The sequence below is a fragment of the Corvus brachyrhynchos genome, unplaced genomic scaffold (genome assembly GCF_000691975.1).
Source record: "Corvus brachyrhynchos isolate BGI_N302 unplaced genomic scaffold, ASM69197v1 scaffold90, whole genome shotgun sequence".
Taxonomy (NCBI): Eukaryota; Metazoa; Chordata; class Aves; order Passeriformes; family Corvidae; genus Corvus; species Corvus brachyrhynchos.
Window position 1 is genome coordinate 47,901 of NW_008236932.1, and position 18,807 is coordinate 66,707.

Sequence of the window (18,807 nt, forward strand, 5' to 3'; positions counted from 1 at the left end):
TGAGGCTCTGATTAACTCATTCTGGGCAGATGTTGCTTCCACAAATATCAGTGTGCAGCTGCCTACACTCTCATATCATATATATTTGATCTTGCTACCAAAGTGCTATTAAAATAGTTTTGTGAAGACTTAGTACTGTTGCCTAAAACTTTTATTAATTTCACTTTTTCTGAACCTTTCTGAACCTGAACGGATCCCCTATAAATAAAACATCGTTGAGTTGAAGGAGTAGTTGTCTTGCTACATCCACCACCATTTTTCATGGTAGCAGCAGCATGATGTCTCCTAGGGACAGAAGAAGATCAAAGTACCTTGGGAGCCAAGTGCCAGCAATGGGAGGGAGAAATATCCTCCAAACTGTCATCAATTTCTTGTACTTCAGCAAAGCAGAATAAGCCATCAACAGTGGTACAGTATTATTTGTCTTTATTTTATCACAATTAAATAACATTCCAATTCAGCAGTCAGAAGCCTCTCTTCTTCATAAGAATGTAAGAAGTGGTAATAAAGGAACTGGAAAAAAATCAACTATTTGTCTCTGATAAGCAAAACCAAAAGAGCTGTCATAAGTCAGGAGAACATTATTCAATGGTTCTTTCCAATGTCGTCTCCTTACTTGAGAATTACCTTTCATATCAAATAAATACATTCTCTTAGCACCAGAGGAAATGGAATTTTCCAGCCTAAAAACAATAGAACCTAAATAAATAGGAAGCTACAACACAAAATGCAAAGCTGAAAGACATTCAGAACAGAAGCTTAAGAAAAGCTAAGTCAAACTAACACTAAAAAAGGTTTCATTTGTTTATCATCTTCCTCATTAAAAATTTTGTGTTTATCTAGTCTATATATAACATTATCATACCAGAAGTTTTCTATTTACTGGTTTGAAAGTGAGCAGTTACTCTCCTTTGTTCTTCTCAGCATCCTAACAGTCATTTGAAGCTCTTTGTTTATTCATTATTTGACCATTGAAGTACATAGATAGAAACAAGACAGAAGGACTTATGTGGTGGGATGACCTTGGTTGGCCTCCAGGTGCCCACCAACCACTCTCCCTTCTCAGCAGAACAGGGTGGGGAAATATGATGTAAATGAACTTGCAGGTTGAAAAGGCCATGGGCAGAAGCAAAGGAAAATAAATATATTTTATTCATTTTCTATCAGCAGGCAAATTGCAGCCACTTCCCGGGAAGCAGGGCCTCAGCACATGTAGCAGTTCATACACAAGCCTCAATGAGGGATGCCATTCCTCACCCACCTCCCCCAGCTCTTACTGTGCTGTCATATGGTATGGAATATCCCTCTGGTCAGCCAGACTTAGCTGCTCCAGCTATTGATGCCATGAAGATTTTTGCTTTTTCTTTTATACCCAGTATACTTTTTTACAACTTCTTTATTCTTAGTGGTTTTTGCCTACATTCTTGGACTTGCTTGTTCAGCTAGGAGACTAAACATTTTAGAAGCTCCGTAGGTAGGGGTTAGTGTGCCCCAGACCCCAAGGTCCTCTCCAGAACATATTCTGTAAATCAAGATAGAACCATCCAGGAGAAGGCTCCTTGGGGAGGGGGCCTCATTCAAGCCTCTCGTTGGGGAATTTTTGATAGATATGCTAATTAGTAAAGACCTATAATGTTATACCTGATCTTTTGGGGGTGCATTGTGGTGTGCATTTTGGTGCATTCAACCTGGACGCAGTGCACCTAAGGAGCCTTAAAATAAATACCAAGGTAAAATCCTTTTTCCCCTTCTAACCGTGTTTGACTCTTAATTTTAAGACCAGGAAAAAGCTTCGCTATGTGCCCTCCAATGTCTTGGCCACCCCCAGGGTACTGGCCTTTGAAGGCAGTTTTGGAGGCACAGCCCTGATGCTGTGTGAGCACTGCTCAGCAGTAGTCCAAACACTGGGGGCACAGCTCTCTGAGAGCTGCAGTGTGAAAAGCTAACACCATTCCTGCCAGGCTGAATCCAATTTTTTGCATCGTTTTTTTGTTTTCTGGGAATTTGTGTTAATTTTGGTTATGAGAGCTTTATCTATCTACAATGAAACGACAGTTCAAACTAATACAAATATTTGTTAAAGCCAGTGGGTATATATTTCCTTCATGTTTGCTTATGAATTTTTAGGACAAGCAGAAAGAATTTCCCCCACACACGTGATTCTTACTGTTAAGAAATACTTATACAGAAGAGGCATTATAATGAGCCACTTAAAGCTAATTACTGGCATTAAATCAATATACAAAATCATTAAATACACACAGTCTAAATTTTCTTCCCAGATGGTTAATATGGAAAATTCTTACAGAAAGGAAGAAGGCAGGGAACAAGAACAACTTAAACCAGTACCTTCTGCTATGCCTTGGGGTTTTGTCCTGAGTTACACCCATCGGTCAGGTTTTGAAAAGTACATAATGGCCTACATCCTACTAGCAGTCATTTCAAGAATGATCAAAGACAAAGGTAAGACAAAAAAGGCTTTTTACACCTAGCTATGCCACTGACCTATGGATCATAACAGCAGGCATGAAAAAGGAAAAATGACAAATTATTTTATTTACTTTTATATATATATATTTATCTACATGCAAAGAAGAAAAATAAATCAGACTGAGCAAATTATTCCATCACCTCTGCACTAGTCCTGCTGCTGGGTTTCTATATATTTAGTTTTTAAATTATTCTCATGATGAGCATTGGTACAATAACACTGATCTGAAAACAAGTATTTACACCTTGTCATGGAATGCTGAATTATCTTTGGAGTCCTTCACAAATAAAAATCAAAATAATTCACGTGCCTATTATGCAAAAAAGACGTTTGATAGTAGGATTTCTCACTTGTGATCCAGTGTTATTTACAATAAGTGATTCCTCTCTCTTTCACAATACCTGATACCTGTATAGGTCTATCTGGCAGCTTGGCCTCTGGGTAGTGTGAACGTAAAGACATTAGTCACATTAATCAGAGCACAGGAAATGTTTTTCCTGACTTTCTACATTACTATCTTACCTCAATACCAGTCTCAATAGTATCATTTGACCATAGTTGAAGGCTTACTCCAATGCACTGCATACTTCCAAAGCCAATAATAAAGCACATGGGGGATGACAGTTAGGACTGATGTGCAGCAGGGGAAAGACATTCACTACCTGCTTAGTTTAATGGAATGTTTTTGAAACAGATTGTTAGTGTGTCTGTAATGCAATGGTAGACTGAAGGATCAGATACAGTCCAGAAGGCTTATCTGTCTTCAAGACTGATTGTGTTTTGAGTATGAGCAGCTACAAGCAAAGGGAACTTACCTTTTGTCATGTACGCCTCTGCAGTTAAGCAATCAAAAGCACCAGCTGTGACCATGTAAGATAACACTTCCAAAGATCACTGTAAGATGTTCTTAGCTTCCCACCATTTAATAGGACTGATCTCTGCTAAGCCAAGGCCCCTCATATAGTTGGATAGTTACCATAAAGTGGTCTTCCAATGATAGTTTATTGTATGAATTATCACTATGTAATATAGACTAATGGAAAACTTGCATCCCATTGTAACAGCTGTTGTGATTGCTGGTTAACTAAAAAACTGTAGATAGCCTTCCAGCCAGACACTGGAATGGTGTATTAAATTTAGAAAATCTGCAAACTTTTTCTAATACCCTCTACCATAAATAGGAAATTCCACACAATTAAAATGCCAGTTCAATATCTCTGGCATATTTTTAAACTTCTTTTTCCCAGCAAGTGACTTAAGCGTATATTTAGTTACTTTTGAAATAACAAGTAACATGGAAGAGTATTCCTATTATAAGCGGTCCATTAAAAGTCAGTTTTCCCATTTAGGGCCCAAATATCTCATGGCTTCTGTTTTATTTCTCTGTGAGAGAAGACTTTTTCTTAAATTTGATTTTTTTGTATTTTGCTTAAGTTCCTTCAGGAAATGACTCTTTGCATGTTGATTAAGCAACTGTATAATGTCAAGCAAACAGCTGGACCATGAGAGTACAGTTTTCTGAATTCCACAGTCTAATTTGTAGACCCAGCATCTACCCAAATCTGTGTAACTATGCTGCAATTTCTAAATGACTTATGATCCACCTCCATAGGCCACTGTCAACCAAAGAGAAAAACATCAATATATGTTCTCCTGTTGGTAAACCAAAACATACTGTTCTGAAGCTGAACCGTAGTTTTTCATTGGGTAAATAGCTAAAGTCAACGCTAAGATGAATAGCTTAATTCATAGTTTTAACAGAACACTAACATCATTAAAAGATGACTGCTATAATCAAAATACATTTCTCCATGGATCAACTCTAAACATTTCCGTGAAACATTGTGTTGATAGAATCACAGAATCACAGAATACACTGATTTGGAAGGAACCCTTGAGGATCATCGAGTCCAGCTCCTGGCCTTGCACAGGATACCCCATGAATCACACCATGTGCCTTTATGTTATTTAATAATAATGTTATTTAATTCTTTCAATTTGTACAAAGGCAAGTAGATTTTAATTCTAGCAGGACTATACAGTTGAGATGTCTTGCATGCATGGAATTGCAGAAATAAGGTGTGATTTCAGAAGATACAGCAATTCAGAAAAACTGAACAAACAATATAGCAACGCAGATGAACTGGAATTCAGTCATGAAGTTTAAAAGGAAAAATCATTTTATGATTGCCCTGGGTTTGGCTCAGATAGAATTAATTTTTTCCCAGTAGCTGATACAATGCTGTGTTTTGGATCCAGGATGAGAATAATGTTGATAGCAACAACAAAAACATCAGTGTGTCACGTAGTGTTTACCCTAAACCAAGGACTTCTCAAGTGTTTCACGCTCTGCCAGTGAGGAGCTACACAGGAAATCCTGAGGGAGCATGTCCAGGTCAGATGAGTCAAACTGGCTAAACATGGATATTTCATACCATAAATATTGTGCCCAGTATTTAAACCAGGGATGGTCAGGAGCTGCCAACTGCTGCTAAGGGATGGGCTGGCATCAGTCAGCATGTGGCGAGCACTGTATTGTGCATCACTTGCTAATATTAGTATTATTGTTAGTACTACTATATTTCACTTTGTTTAATTTATTAAATTTCTCACTCACAGAAAGTTTTATCTTTTCTCCCTCTGATTCTCATCCCCATCCCATCCACTAGAGGGGAAAGTACTGTGGTACTGCGTGGTACTCAGCTGATGGCTGGGGTCGAAGCATGACAATGATGTTGACAGCACAGCTGTTTCCTCCTGCCTACCATTTGCTGCACTAGGATTCTAGCTAAAGTCCCACAGTTACCACAGCTTTACTCACCTCTGCTGGATGCTGAACTATATACAAGCAGGTGGAGACCTTTAGCGGATGTACGGGCAGGAATGGACACAAACACACCTTCTGAGGACGGCTATATGGCAAAAGGGAGTGAGAGAAAATAAAAGTAATCAGCAGTTTGTGAAAGAGGATATAAATACATTGCACAAACACATATCGTATTCCCTAAGCACTTCCCCTAACCACACTGTATTTTATGCCTGAAACTCCTTGCACTTCTAGAAGTAAAGAAGCAAGGCTTTCATTAAAACAGCATTCTGAGAACAGTGCTCAGATCCTTCCTGTGGTTTGGTTAGGGTTAAAGCACTCTAAAAATTCTTTTGTCATCTTCAAGATGAGCAGCTTACTAGTATCCATACCTTATTAGACAATAAGCTTTATTGTCTAATAGAGCTTATTGTCTAAAAAAATAAAAGCTAATAAAATTTTCTATTAAAATAAAAAGATAAAATTTAGCTTTCCTAACAAGTTAGTTTCAACAATTTTATGAACTATAATAGAACATACAATATTTACAATTTATATAATATTTATAATGATTGATTAGAATATAATATTTTAGAAGTATAAACACATGAAACCCCAGACATGCTGTATTTTTATTTCTTATAATTCTAACTATGCTGAAATATGTAGCACACATGTAGAATGAAAACAGAAAAATCCTTATCAGGAACATCTAATCTCAGTCAGAAAAAAAGAAAATAAAAATTATTTTAAATTCTTTGGTGCCTGAAGCTCATGCTGAAATGACTAGCTGAAGAACAGTATCTAAAGAAATTAACTTATGCTTAGTATGAAACTGATGTGCTGAATGATCAAGAATAAACAGAAGCAAAGAAGTAAGTTTGAAGTTATTCACAGAGAAATTGAATTGTAACTTCAGAAAAACACACATTCACATACACATGCACGTACAGATGTCACTGTGGTTCCTTGCACACGTTATTCAACTACTCAGAAAAATGAATTTTCTGAACAGTAAACTACTACCTGTATTCACCAATTAAAATCACACCATCTCTGCAAACAAATCTCTCTAAGCTTAAAAAATACAAAGTCAGTATTTTCAACAGTTATAGGGACTTGGAGCACAATTTTACCTGCACCCTCCTTGTAATCTTTACTGTTAACAGTTCATACGTTGACACAGGAGAGACAGTAAGCAATGAATCACTGCAGCAGATGTGATTCAAAGAAGTGAATTCTGAAGACAGGTCCAGATTAAATTCATTATAAACCTGACTGAGAATGAATTTGCTTGTTCACAAGAGCACACATCCAGACAGGTGGACTAAGTAATGTTACAGTGATCCAAGCCAGTACAACTGTTCCCTATTAAAACATTAGTATTTAACAGTAAATGGCAGCACTGGAAAAAGGCAGTAACAAGTGATAAGCTCCTCTTTATCAGTTGATAGGCTGTGCTAATATAAAACCTGTACTTCTAGCCCCAGCTACTGAGGCACAGAGGCTATTCTCTTCTCCACAGGGTAGACAGTTAAAGGTTACCCAACACCAGTCCAAATACAAAGTGAGGATGTGGGGGGAATGTTGATGCAAGACAAGGAATTGGTACTTATCAAAATCAGCAGCAGAAAAACTAATTTAAAATATTGAGACTAAAAGGCCCACAGACAATAAATCAGCCTAATGACAAACTGGAAATTATTTTGATAACTCTTCTGGTATACTGTTCCAGTAGCCTGCTGTTTTTCCTTCTAGGGCTGGCATTTTCCTGTTGCTAATGCTGCATAAATTTGGCACATTCTGCTGTATTAATAGCCAGGCTTTGGGCCTAAAATTATGCAGTCAGTAATCTGACCATTTAGTAGGCTACCCAAGGGACCTGCATCATGAATGAACCAAAACCAACCTCCCTTCCAAGTCCAGTGGGTTGTTCTCCAGTGTAATCTCATTGCCTTTTCTCAAATTTTCTCACATGTGAGCAATTTAAACAGAAATCTCTGTTTTGATAACAACCTAGAAGCAGCAAATACTGTGGAGGCTGTTTGTTGCCTGTGCTCTGATTGTTAAAGTCAAAGTTCACCCTCTTTGTGATCATCAGGTTTAACAGAAACTCAGGTGTGTGTACGAAGTGTGATTCCTTGGTTTCTCCCCAATAGCTGGTTCACTCCAACAGCTGGTTTCATTAACAAGATAAGTTGTTAAAGTTCTTCCCATTGTGGAATTTTCTGCTGAAGAAAAATTAAGGCATGAAAATCTACTACAGCAAGCTGTTCCAAAACAGTTAGCTGGTGACTTCAATCCAATGAGCTACACTGTTCATTACCTCTTATAAGCACACAAAAAGAGCTTCCAGTGATTTCTGACCTCACGGTGTTTAATCATAACAAATTTCAGTAGATATAACTTACTTTCAAGTCTCCCTTTGGCATATGCTTTTTGTATTTTCCACACTGGTTTTGATTTTTCACAGGTAGTTTTAAGCTTTGTTAATTTCACAGGAAAAAAAAAAAACCAACAAACGCAAACAAATGGAAGGAAATTACTTGGAAAGTAAGTATTTTCAACTAGTTGCAAAATAAATTCTGTCTATAATTTGATCTGTAGGGAGCAGAGCACAGTCTATGACAAATAAAGAATTTCCCAATATAATTTAATTACTTACATATGCATATACATCACTTAACTTTAAGCACCCAATTAGGTACCTAATTATGCTGAATACTTACTTTTACAACCCCATCCTGAGGGCACAAGACTTATTCCTGTAATTTTGCTTTGGAACCTAACAGTTATTTGTGACACAAAAAACCCTCAACATTATTCCTACATGAAACCAACATTATCAGTCTACATCTGTGGGACAGGAAGCACTGCAGAACAAACCAAGTTCTGTTCCACCACCGCAAAAGCTGTCTGGGCTCTGAGAAAGGCCCCCTAGGCAGAAAAGGCATTTTGTCTTTTTTTTTTCTTTTTTCTTTTTTTTTTTGTTTTGCTTTGTTTTGTTTAGGGATGCTGTTTTAGTCTTGCCCTACATACACAGCTTCTGTTACAGAAGAGAAGGAGCAGCACCAGGAACTTCTTTTACACTGAACATCAGCTTTCTCTCATTTCTGGAAATCAAAGTAGCAATCAGCTCTAGGCAGGAGCAGTAGTGTCCAGAATATTAAGGAAAAGTTTGTGGGTGGGGATTAGGACTTGAAAGAGGATAATTTTTGTTGTATTATTCACCTGTATGCAATTTTGGTACAGCTCAAAGCTACCCAGTGGATTCTTACCTGTTTTTCAACACAGCATTTCTAAGTCTAAAAAAACTTATGACAAAGTAACCTATCACAATGGCATGACTAAAAGAATAAAATAATCATTGCTTATCTTCCAAGAGTGCTCCATATGAAAAAGACAGCTTTGTATTGACTTCATAGCTTTCTTTCCATTATTTATCTAAATGAATGATGTTCAGAATAACATTACATCTATCTTCCCAGCAGAACTGAATCTGGACAGTGGACTGTGATGTCAGGTTTAACGTGATTACTAGTTTCTGGGCAGAGATACTCTAAAAGTAAATACGCAGTAGTCTGGAAAATAGTGAGCTAATCTGAAACTCTTTCCAAGTCTCTGTATTACTTTACTGTAAATATGTCTTCGCTTGCTTCAGAACTAAATTTTACCTCACTACAAGTCCAAAGGCTTCTTCTGAGAACAAGCATCATACTGTGAATGCAAATGAGTGTACTTACACACCCATACTCAGAAAACTAAGGCTAGGCAATTCAAGGATTTAAACCCAAAGTAAGCAAAAACTAGAAAAGTTACAATTTTATGCTCAGCACTCGTAGACATTTGTATGGAAACATATAGAAGTTGAGCACACCAAGCACATGTTGTAGAAACAATGCTTCCCATATTAAAATAAGGAAGAAGCTGATGTTTTTTAACTACTAACACTTGTAGCAACATATTCATGCTCCAACACATACTGCCAAGGTCAGGCCCCAGACTGTACTTTCAAAAAACATGCCTGCCAAAGCAGAAATGGCTGCTTCAAGTAAATTCATTTTCTCTACTGTTTTTGTCAAAACACCAAGGGTTTCAAGGTCAAAACCCACCTGAGAAATCTGAAGAAAAGCCACAAAGTTACCATATGTATGTTTTATGATAATGCTTTAATATATGTTTTATACTGACACAAGTCCATTACACCTATGCATTAAAACAACATTCAGGAATTTTACAAAGCTCTGTGTGTGGGAAGTTTAAAAGCAGAAGCCCATTTATTTTAAAAAATTTGAGAACTAACGGTATTTTTGCTACTTTAATATAAAAAGACAAACACCAACTAAAAATTGATTTAAGATGACATTTTGTGTTCTCCACCTTAACCAGCTATAGAAGGAACATAAAAGAAAGAGTGGTTTAAGTTAAACATAGACAAATATAAAGTTATGCATTTAGGAAGAAACAATCCTAACCCAACATTCAGAAAAAAAAAACCAGCATGTAAAGTTATTATGACATAACATACAGTAGTACAAATTTTCAAGAAATAATCTGTGAAAACAGCAGCTTAATGCCTGACAGTTCTCAAAAATTAAGATCAGTTGTAATGTGTTACCAAGAAAGGATGAAATAATTAAACATGGCACATTATTATGCACTACACAAACTTCTGGTGTGCACTCTTAGTGCTGGAGAAGCCAGACCAAAAATACCTGGATTCATTTCTCTGTCTAGGTTTCTTCTAGGCTTATTTTGAACATTCTTTACTCAAGCAAAATTTCAAGCCTTAGTTTTAAAGAGGTTTCCCTGAGAAAATTCAGGCACTGGAAATTACTCTGACTTTCCATGTTCCAGCTCCCATTTCTTCCTCCCTGCTCTTACAAAAGACTTAGAAACTTGGTGATCATGAGGCATAAAAATGTAAAATTAAATCCTTACAAACTTCATTAGGAGTCAATAGCCACAAAAAACACAGTATCAGAAACACAGATGGAGGGAGTAACAAGAACAATAATAGAGCAATTCCTTTTCCACTAGGCAATCTGTATAACACCAACTTCCTGACAAAGAAAAAAGGAAGAAGGAAAAAAAAGGCATATTGCTGAAGTTTTGCTTCCTACAAGAAGCTATAAATGAATAAAAAAGGTGTATGGGTTTTGTTTAATTTTGTTGTTTTAGTTTTTTGATGCTGCAGCCAGTGAATTTAATGGAACATATCTTAGTTTCCTGAGTTAAAACATACACTTAAATGTGTATGCACAGGAAAAGTATCCAATACAAATCAAAGTGAAAATTTTCTGTTCAAAGAAAAGATCAGACACAATAGAAAAAAACTTGTTTCCATGTTACCCAACAATATGAATAGGCTACTTGGTAAACAAATTGCCTTTAGGTGTAAAAACCTAACTATTTAAAGAAAATTTAGTTATCCTGCACAAAATCTTCTGTAACCTTTTCATCACAATTAAGGACAGCAACTTAAGCAACAGAACACAGAAATAAAGTAACTCAACTGAAATAGAGAATACTTGTTCTAATTCATATGAAAAGTTCTATCACAGCTCTCATGGTATCATGAGAGAGCTACCGAGTAATTTGGTGTCTCTCCATTTTGCAGATCATTTTCCAATGCACATCAAATGTGAACTGTTCTAAAGAGCTACAGGCCCTGAGTTTGAATGTTCGGACTTCATATAATTCCATATCAGTACCAGCTTCCTCCTTTTAGTGCCCCGGCGTCTCAGCCAAAATAAAAAGCATTCTCCTAGAAACACTCATTTAGATCAACAGTATCAATGGATCAACAGCAGAATGGCCTGAGTTGGAAGAGATTTCAAGATCATCTCATTCCAACTCCCCTGACATAGTTAGGGACATTTTCCAGTAGATCAGGTTGCTCAAAGCCCTGTTCTGGCCTTGAACACTTCCGGAGAGGGGTCACCTGCAGCTCTTCCAGGACAACTGTCCCAGTACCTCACTACCCTTACAGTAAAGAATTTATTTCTAAGATCTAATTTAAACCAATTTTATCTCTTTCAACCTATATATATTGCTCCTTTTACAATTTAAACCTGCAAAGTGTTCTGTTACAGGTTCCAAAACTTTTCTATCTAGTTCCAGGAAAAGCCACCACAGTACTAAATATTAAATTCATTAAACTATACCAGATTAAGTTTAGCATTTTGTACCAGAGGACATTTAAGGCAGTATCACAAATGTCCAAACCAAAAAGACCATAAAATTGACCAATTAAATAGAGATTACCATTGTATTCAACAAGTTCATTTCCAGGGCACTTTCCTGGTAGTGGTACATTTGATAAAACATAGCTTCTGTTCTTCTTGCCACGAGGTACTATCAACACAGCAAACTTGGTCACAGTATAAGGAGGCACGATATACAACAGAGGCATTCAAAAAGCAATGCAGTATTTTTAGAAAAAAAACTGCCTTTGAACCGACATAGTATCCCACTGGAACTAACAGGGTCAAGTGGTGCAGCAATGGGAGAAGGCAATGGGATGGGGTCAGAGATACTTCAGAGAAGAGGGTACAGAAAGAGGTTCAGAAGGCAGACAGGGAGACTGAGTCATCTCCCTGCCTCTCAGCAAGGCATGTGCTACTAGTGAGCAGCTAGCAGATCACAGAACTATTTCCTGGCACTCAGATTCCTTGGCACCAACTCTCCACAGTTCTCCTACTCCTACATGGTATGGTGAGAAGATACATCCCTTGCCCTTCTTTCTGTTTTCCACTCTACTCTCAGAACTATGGCCTCCTGTGCAAAACCCCAATTTTCCATCAGAGTCAATCAATTTGAAAACTGTGCTTTCTTGTAAGTTTGAAACAATCCTGGGCCGCTGCCCAGAGCACTGGACTTCAGAAAACCTGAACAAAGAAGAAAGTGGCTGATTCACAGAGGCATCAAGGAATACCAGCAGAGACAAAGTTCAAAAAGAAACACCTGTTTACATCTGTTTCATGAACAGTTATGTTGTATCACATAATGGCCAGGGGACGAATTCACAGCAATAAAAAAGCTGTCCAATATCAAAAGTTACTACAGCATGAAGATACACTTTTTAGTTCAGAAAATCACAAAATCCACATATACCACTCTACAGGTGTCCTGTATTTATGCTGATCCCCAGGCACCTGATATTCATTGTTTAGCTCTCCACCACAGAACCTCATGTTTGACCCATTTGTTCTGAGTGTGGTTTACTCGCACAAATCACTATTTAAAAAAAGAAGCAAGAGACAATTATCCAGCTCCTACACTCAGCAGGAGAAAATAAAGCTCAGCAAGGTAAGTGTTGAAAACAAGAGTACAGACTATATGTGGTTCCATTTTAACATTTACTTTCAGAACAACCCGATATATTTCAGGGATTATGTCCTGATCTCTTACCAGGGGAAAAAAAAGTAAAAAGCAACAAATCTATCTCAAAAAGCAAAAGCAAAATCATAGAAAGTGTCCACAATGTAAGTCTTTAAAGAAGCTGCTGTGCTACTGCTGATTTTCAGCTCAGACTTTTCAGCTGTTGACAGCCAGCTACTAGAAATGGGATTTACATCACCAACTCATTTCTTCTTCAGCACCAAACAACGATCAGCTTGTAATGATTTTCAGTCAAAGTTCAACTGGTCTGGATTTGAACAACTGTAGCAATACATTTGAAAAGCCCTGCTTACAAAGATTACAAGATCCTATTCTTCCTAGACTGAAGACTAAAACTGGACTCAAAAGCCAACTCTGCAGAAGGGACAGAAGCAAGTCACTTAGTTCATGACAAGCTCTGAATTCTCATTAAGGAAAATCTTCCTATCTTTTGGATAATTACATCAGTTAGTGCAGTCCTTCAAAAATTAGGCAAATAACTAAATAAATAAATACATTTCTCCTTAGAAAATGTGTATTTGTAAAAATACATAAAATTAATAAAGAAAAGCATCTTTCCTTCCAAGTGCCTGGTAGCTTATATATCATTCCAAACCTCTCTTCTATTTGGCATTACTGTATTTTTCACAGTGGTTTTCAACACTAAGTAAATAGTACAAGAGATTTTATCCTCATCTATAATTGTAGCAGCATATATTGAAGACATATTATCTAGAGAATTACCAATTATGGGTAAAGTGGCTTTTATGCAGAAGTTTATAACACTATAGTGACAACCAATTATATTAGAAGAATTTTAAATTAATTTGGACACTTCCTTTAGACTTTGACACTACAGTAGGAAGCAACACGTTACCCAGTAAAATTCTTTACATTCTTTAGTACATTCTTTAGTACAGCATGCATATGAATGCAAAAGAGTATGCTATCCTTAATGAGTGATCTCTTGCATATTTTTATCCTGAAGGTATACAGACAAAAAACAATATATTTCAAAAATGTGGATTAAGGCAGCCTAAACCTTATTAAAGGCTTTTAAGTTGCGCAGTGTTCTCATGTGTCCATTTCCCAAGGCAAATAACCTTTCTGCCTGACCAATTAAATCATAAGTAAAGGACAAACAAGTTAGTTTGGGGATTTTTTTTTTAACCTGGAATGTTCACGGCAGCTTTACAAGCCTAATCAAAACATATCCAAAACAACAAATATCTTCTAGTGCTTAAAAAGAGAAAAGGTACAAAGAAGAAAAGAACAAAATATCCACATTGTACCATTTTCTGAACTTATTACATGTAAGCAGACTTTGGCAGGCAGCTTTCCTTGTAAATAACTTAAATTAACAAATCAATAGGAGAACATTCTTTCAACAGCTTAACTGTTTACATTAAAGTTGGCTGTGGTTTCCACTGGAACTAATAGGAGTAAATAAATAAAATAGCATTTAGCTTATGCAGCACTGCAGTCATTACAGAAAGGCCAAGAAAGCCAAAAACTAATGAGCCTGAGATGGTTGACATTTTCATGCATCCTGGCTCTACAGTCTGGCAAAATAGCTGGCACCGTAACAAGCTTGATGCCAGACAGCTAACAGAACTTTAATTTTGTTGAGGAAGGTGAAACGGTAATGGCACTAAAAGTGAGCCACTGAGACATTAAGAAGTTAAACTCAAGTCTTACACTGCCAGTTTATAATTCCCAATCTGTTTCACAAGTTTAGATGCTACCACAACAAAAGACAAAGCAAAAAATTGTGTAACCAAAACATCTCATGAAAAAGTCCAGAATTGCTCAGGGAAGAAAGGAACCCACCAATGCAAACAAGACAGGCACCTGACAAAACAAGACAGAGGACAAAAAAAAAAAAATTCCAACAATACAGCACCAGCATCTTGGGTCTGGTAGGCTTGGTAGTCCCTTGCAAGCCTGCACAAAGAGCCTCTGCATGGATGACTCTCAGAAACTGTGGCTAACCAGTCCTTCTCCCCCTCTTCTTCTCAGTCTGGTAGCTTGGTGTGAGGCAACACAGGCTCTTTAGCACCCCATGTATAATAACGGTTCATAATTAACACTGCAGTGAGACAGGGAAATTGAGATTAAGACACTGCTAACAGGACCTACTGACAGTACATTTCAGGTGCAGTGAGGGGTTCAAAAAACAACTGAACCTCTGTAAATGCAGTCTACAAATCTAAAGTTAAATTTACCTAAAAGCTTCCTGCACTGTTGTTTTGTTATTACTTGTTTCGTGATTAAAAAAAGGGTGATTACAACTTCTCATTAAAGGTAACGTTGCAAAAAATCTAAGCAGGCAAGAATAAAAACTTCAAATACTGAATTTCTATGTCCTGGTTTATGGGGTTTTTTCAGTGTTAAGTTTGAAATGAGTGACAGCCTCTTCTTCAAAAAATGCTGAGCAAGTTTCAAGGAAAGGAGCCTTTCTATCTCCACAAAAGCAATAGGTCTTTTCACATTTGAAATTTAGGTCTCCTATGCAACTTCCTCTTATCTAATATAGTGTTTTAAACACAGAACCTATCGAAATGTATACTTTATTTTTTAATAACAAAACCAAGTCTGAATCCTAGTTTGAAATAAGCAGATGAAAAAAGATCATTATATGAAAAGCTAACTTCTGCATCAAATGACGTCAAGGGAATTCTGCCATTGATTTTTAATGAAAGCAGGTTCAGTACCCACACATATTTCAGAAGTTAAAAGCACTAAGTTCTTGTGTCTTTGAATCCACACAACAGTGCTATTTCCTGTCACTTCCAGCTATGAATTTAACCTTTATTCCTTTCAAAAATTAAAAAAAAAAATCTATGAAATGAAGGTATTGTTAAAATTTATAAAGGTAAAACACAACACACAATAGAATTCCCTTTATAAAATATATTAAGTATTAACATAAAAGTAGATAACATCTATCAGACAAAACTCTTTTAAAGAATACATATTCCTGTTAAAAATAAGATTCTGTAGTTTATCTTCAACTGAATGCAAACAAAAATACAGTTAATGAAGCTTCATATGATGAATAACCGGTATGAGGAAAATGGTTAAATATGAAATAGAATCTTCAGTTAAAGTATTCTTGTATAATATTCATTTCTGCCATAGATGGTAGAAGAATGGAGTTGTGTTTATACACTCAGAAAACTTCAGTATAACTCAACATTATAAAACCATACAAAAAAGGCAGTGTGCAAACAATGTTCAGACTTCCTGATGCCGCTTAGCTGTAAGAGCACTTTAAATGCTACACTGCACTCTAGTGTCCTTTTTCTGAATAGCAGCACTTCTGTCAAACACACAGATTCTGATCTACCATCAATCATATTAAAAAGCAGTCAGTTTCCTGATATAACGCAACAAAATAATGTCTTTTAAAACATTATACCTGTAATTTAACAGTAAAAAGTTATTTCCCTAATATATGTTGATTTTTACTGAATAAAGAATACTTCTTTGATTTAACCAGGCATCAAATTCATTAAGCCATTCTAAAGCTTTTTCCGGATACTGGAAGATGCTGCTGTTAAGGTAAACAATCAATTCAGCACAAGTGCTTTTTAAATGCTTAATATAGTAGTCACCACATCAAATCTCAGAACCATATTGATTTTTACCACTCAAGGTGCTTTGCAGACTTCATGTCTTAGAAAAAAAATGCCCCATAATAACGTTTTCTCTCAAACAAGAAAGTTAGGCATCTGTTACATAGATGAAACTTTCTTGTTTAACTTGGAAACACTTGTTTTATAACTAATGTAGTATTTATTTAGCAAGCATGCTTATAAGAGTTAACAAAAAACAAGGTTAGACTGCACTTGAGTACCTCATTAAGAGATTGAGAGGAAAAAGAAGGATCACAACAGTTAATAGTTGATTTTGCACTCATAAAAGTATTATTTCCTGGTCTGAGAGGCCACTGGTATTAACTTAAACAGAGCACAGCAGTATAAAGCTATAACAGACTCATAAAATAATTCAGAATTGGACAGCTTTGGACTCAAAGCAGGCATTATTTCAAAGGCCTTGAGCCAACTGATCTTAGCCTATCAGAGTCTCACTAGGCAACCAGCTCTAGCAACCAGCTCACAAAGCGTAATTCGTTTTTCTGAAGTGAAATACTGCTACACTCTGATTGAAACAGACAGGACAGGGCCTATTCTCCCACCAGGGGATGCTGCTGGCCTGCGCTTACCCTGCTGCCCACCCCTGCTGCAGAGTGGTTCCCTTGCAGCCAGAATACAGGCTGACAGTGATACCTGGGCTTGTCTAGCCCTGGGCACTGAGCTTCGAATGTGCTGAATTTCGTGAGGTTCCTCATGACTCGACAGCTGTCAGTGTCTCTCTGAATGGCAGCTTTGACCTCCTGCAGTGCAGCAATTGCTTCCTCCACCTGGCTGTCACCTGCAAGCTGGCTGTGCATGCCTTCCACCCCATCACCTGGGAACTAGGAGCATGTTCAACAGCTCTGCACGCAGCATAAACCCTCACAAAAACCTCTCCTACTTTGAAATGTCAGTTGGTTGAGCTCAACAGCCCAGGAAGACCCATTAACTAGTCTTCATCTTTCCAGCTCAACTCTTGTAGAAAGCTCTCAAACGCTCCCTTAATATTCTTATGCTCCGACAAACATGACCACCCCTACTCCAGAACCTGTCATCATGGTTAGATACTGTTAAATCCAATTAACCAGTCTGTCAAAGAACATGCTCTTCTTCCATTTGTCCCCTACCCACATTTGTTTCAGTGGTACATGACTTCATTAGTCCTCTGATAGTGCCTTTACTAAATTTCTCCCCAACCACTCTCCCAACAGCTACAAAATCTGCATTTGCCAAGACAAACAGAACACAAAATGAAAGCAGTAGCTCATAACAGAACTTGAGTTTGACAGATTATATCCACTGCACTGTTATAAATGTCAAAGACATTACTGAACCAGTTTTAAAGACTTAAAGCCCAAGGTATTTGGGTGCCTAGATACCTTTAATACTACTTGAGTTATTCATCAGCATCCCTGTTCATTTTGTAAAACATGAAGCAGCTATAGGTGTAAGTAGGCTTGTTGTACACTCTGGGTTATTTTTTAATCTACTTGGAGACAACATATTCTAAAAGGCACTTAAAATCAACTTAATGCACTGTATTAGCTGCCTGCTTTTCACATATTAGGGTTTTTTAAAGAACTTAGATGCTCAAGGAGAATTTGACTTAGGTCTCCAGAAGAATAAGCACAATTGGATTTCATTGATCTTTCTTTGGTATTTTAATGAAGAAATTTCCTATTAGAAGGTACAATTAACAACCCCTTCTATTAAAGACAACAAAATAAATTTAAACTCTAATGATTTTACAGCCTCACAAATTCATTTGTTGAAAATTCTAACAAAGAGAATTTCTAAAGTTTCTAACCAACAATTCTAATAAACCAAGGCAGGGAACAAAAGGGGGGCTTATTCCTAAATTGCTTAAGTGTAATATCGAATTCAAAAGTACCAGGAAAAACAAGTTCCATACATTAAAAACTGAATTAGAGAGCTACTGTTGTTTCATATACATAGCAAACCATACGAACCCCTAAATCAACTTTTTTTGGATCATCCTTTTTTATAAAATACCACTGTCTTGATTTACCATTTTGGAGCTGTTAAGACTATAATCCATTGTTAACAAAACTAGTCTTATTTCTAATTAACTTTTCTGGCAGTAGATTTCCTCAGATTGTTTGGCTTCCTTAATAAACCCATAAACTCCAGGTGCTTTTTAGATAAGAAGCATTTTCTTTACACTATCTGACATAAGCATCAAAATACTGAATTCCTGAACATTTCGTATTCATTCCAATTTGACCCATTTATTCTCTGCCTAGTGCACAATTCATCTATCTTCAATTTCATTGAACTGGACTTTTGGAATAAATAGAAATGTTGAAGTGCTAAACAGAAATACAGGCAAGAATGCCAATTCCATGATACCATACGAAAATAAAAGTATTTTATAATAAATATTGTAAGGTTGTATAAGCTGATGCTGTCTATTCACACAAAAAGCATGTATTCAAAGGTGCTCCTTCCAAATGTAGTATGCATGCACA

At 36.7% G+C, this 18,807-nt stretch overlaps 1 protein-coding gene across 1 annotated transcript in view; it reads right to left on the reverse strand.

The window, feature by feature from the left end:
• Window positions 1–17,136, reverse strand: part of DTWD2 (DTW domain containing 2) — a 62,546-nt gene extending 45,410 nt beyond the window's left edge. Inside the window, exons 1-2 of the mRNA XM_008629177.2 lie at window positions 16,973–17,136; window positions 5,313–5,403 (exon numbers count right to left, since the gene is read on the reverse strand). Of these exons, the coding sequence (XP_008627399.1) occupies window positions 5,313–5,403; window positions 16,973–17,136 (255 nt within the window). The remainder of the gene's footprint in view (window positions 1–5,312; window positions 5,404–16,972) is intronic.
• Between the last annotated feature and the right edge of the window lie 1,671 nt (window positions 17,137–18,807).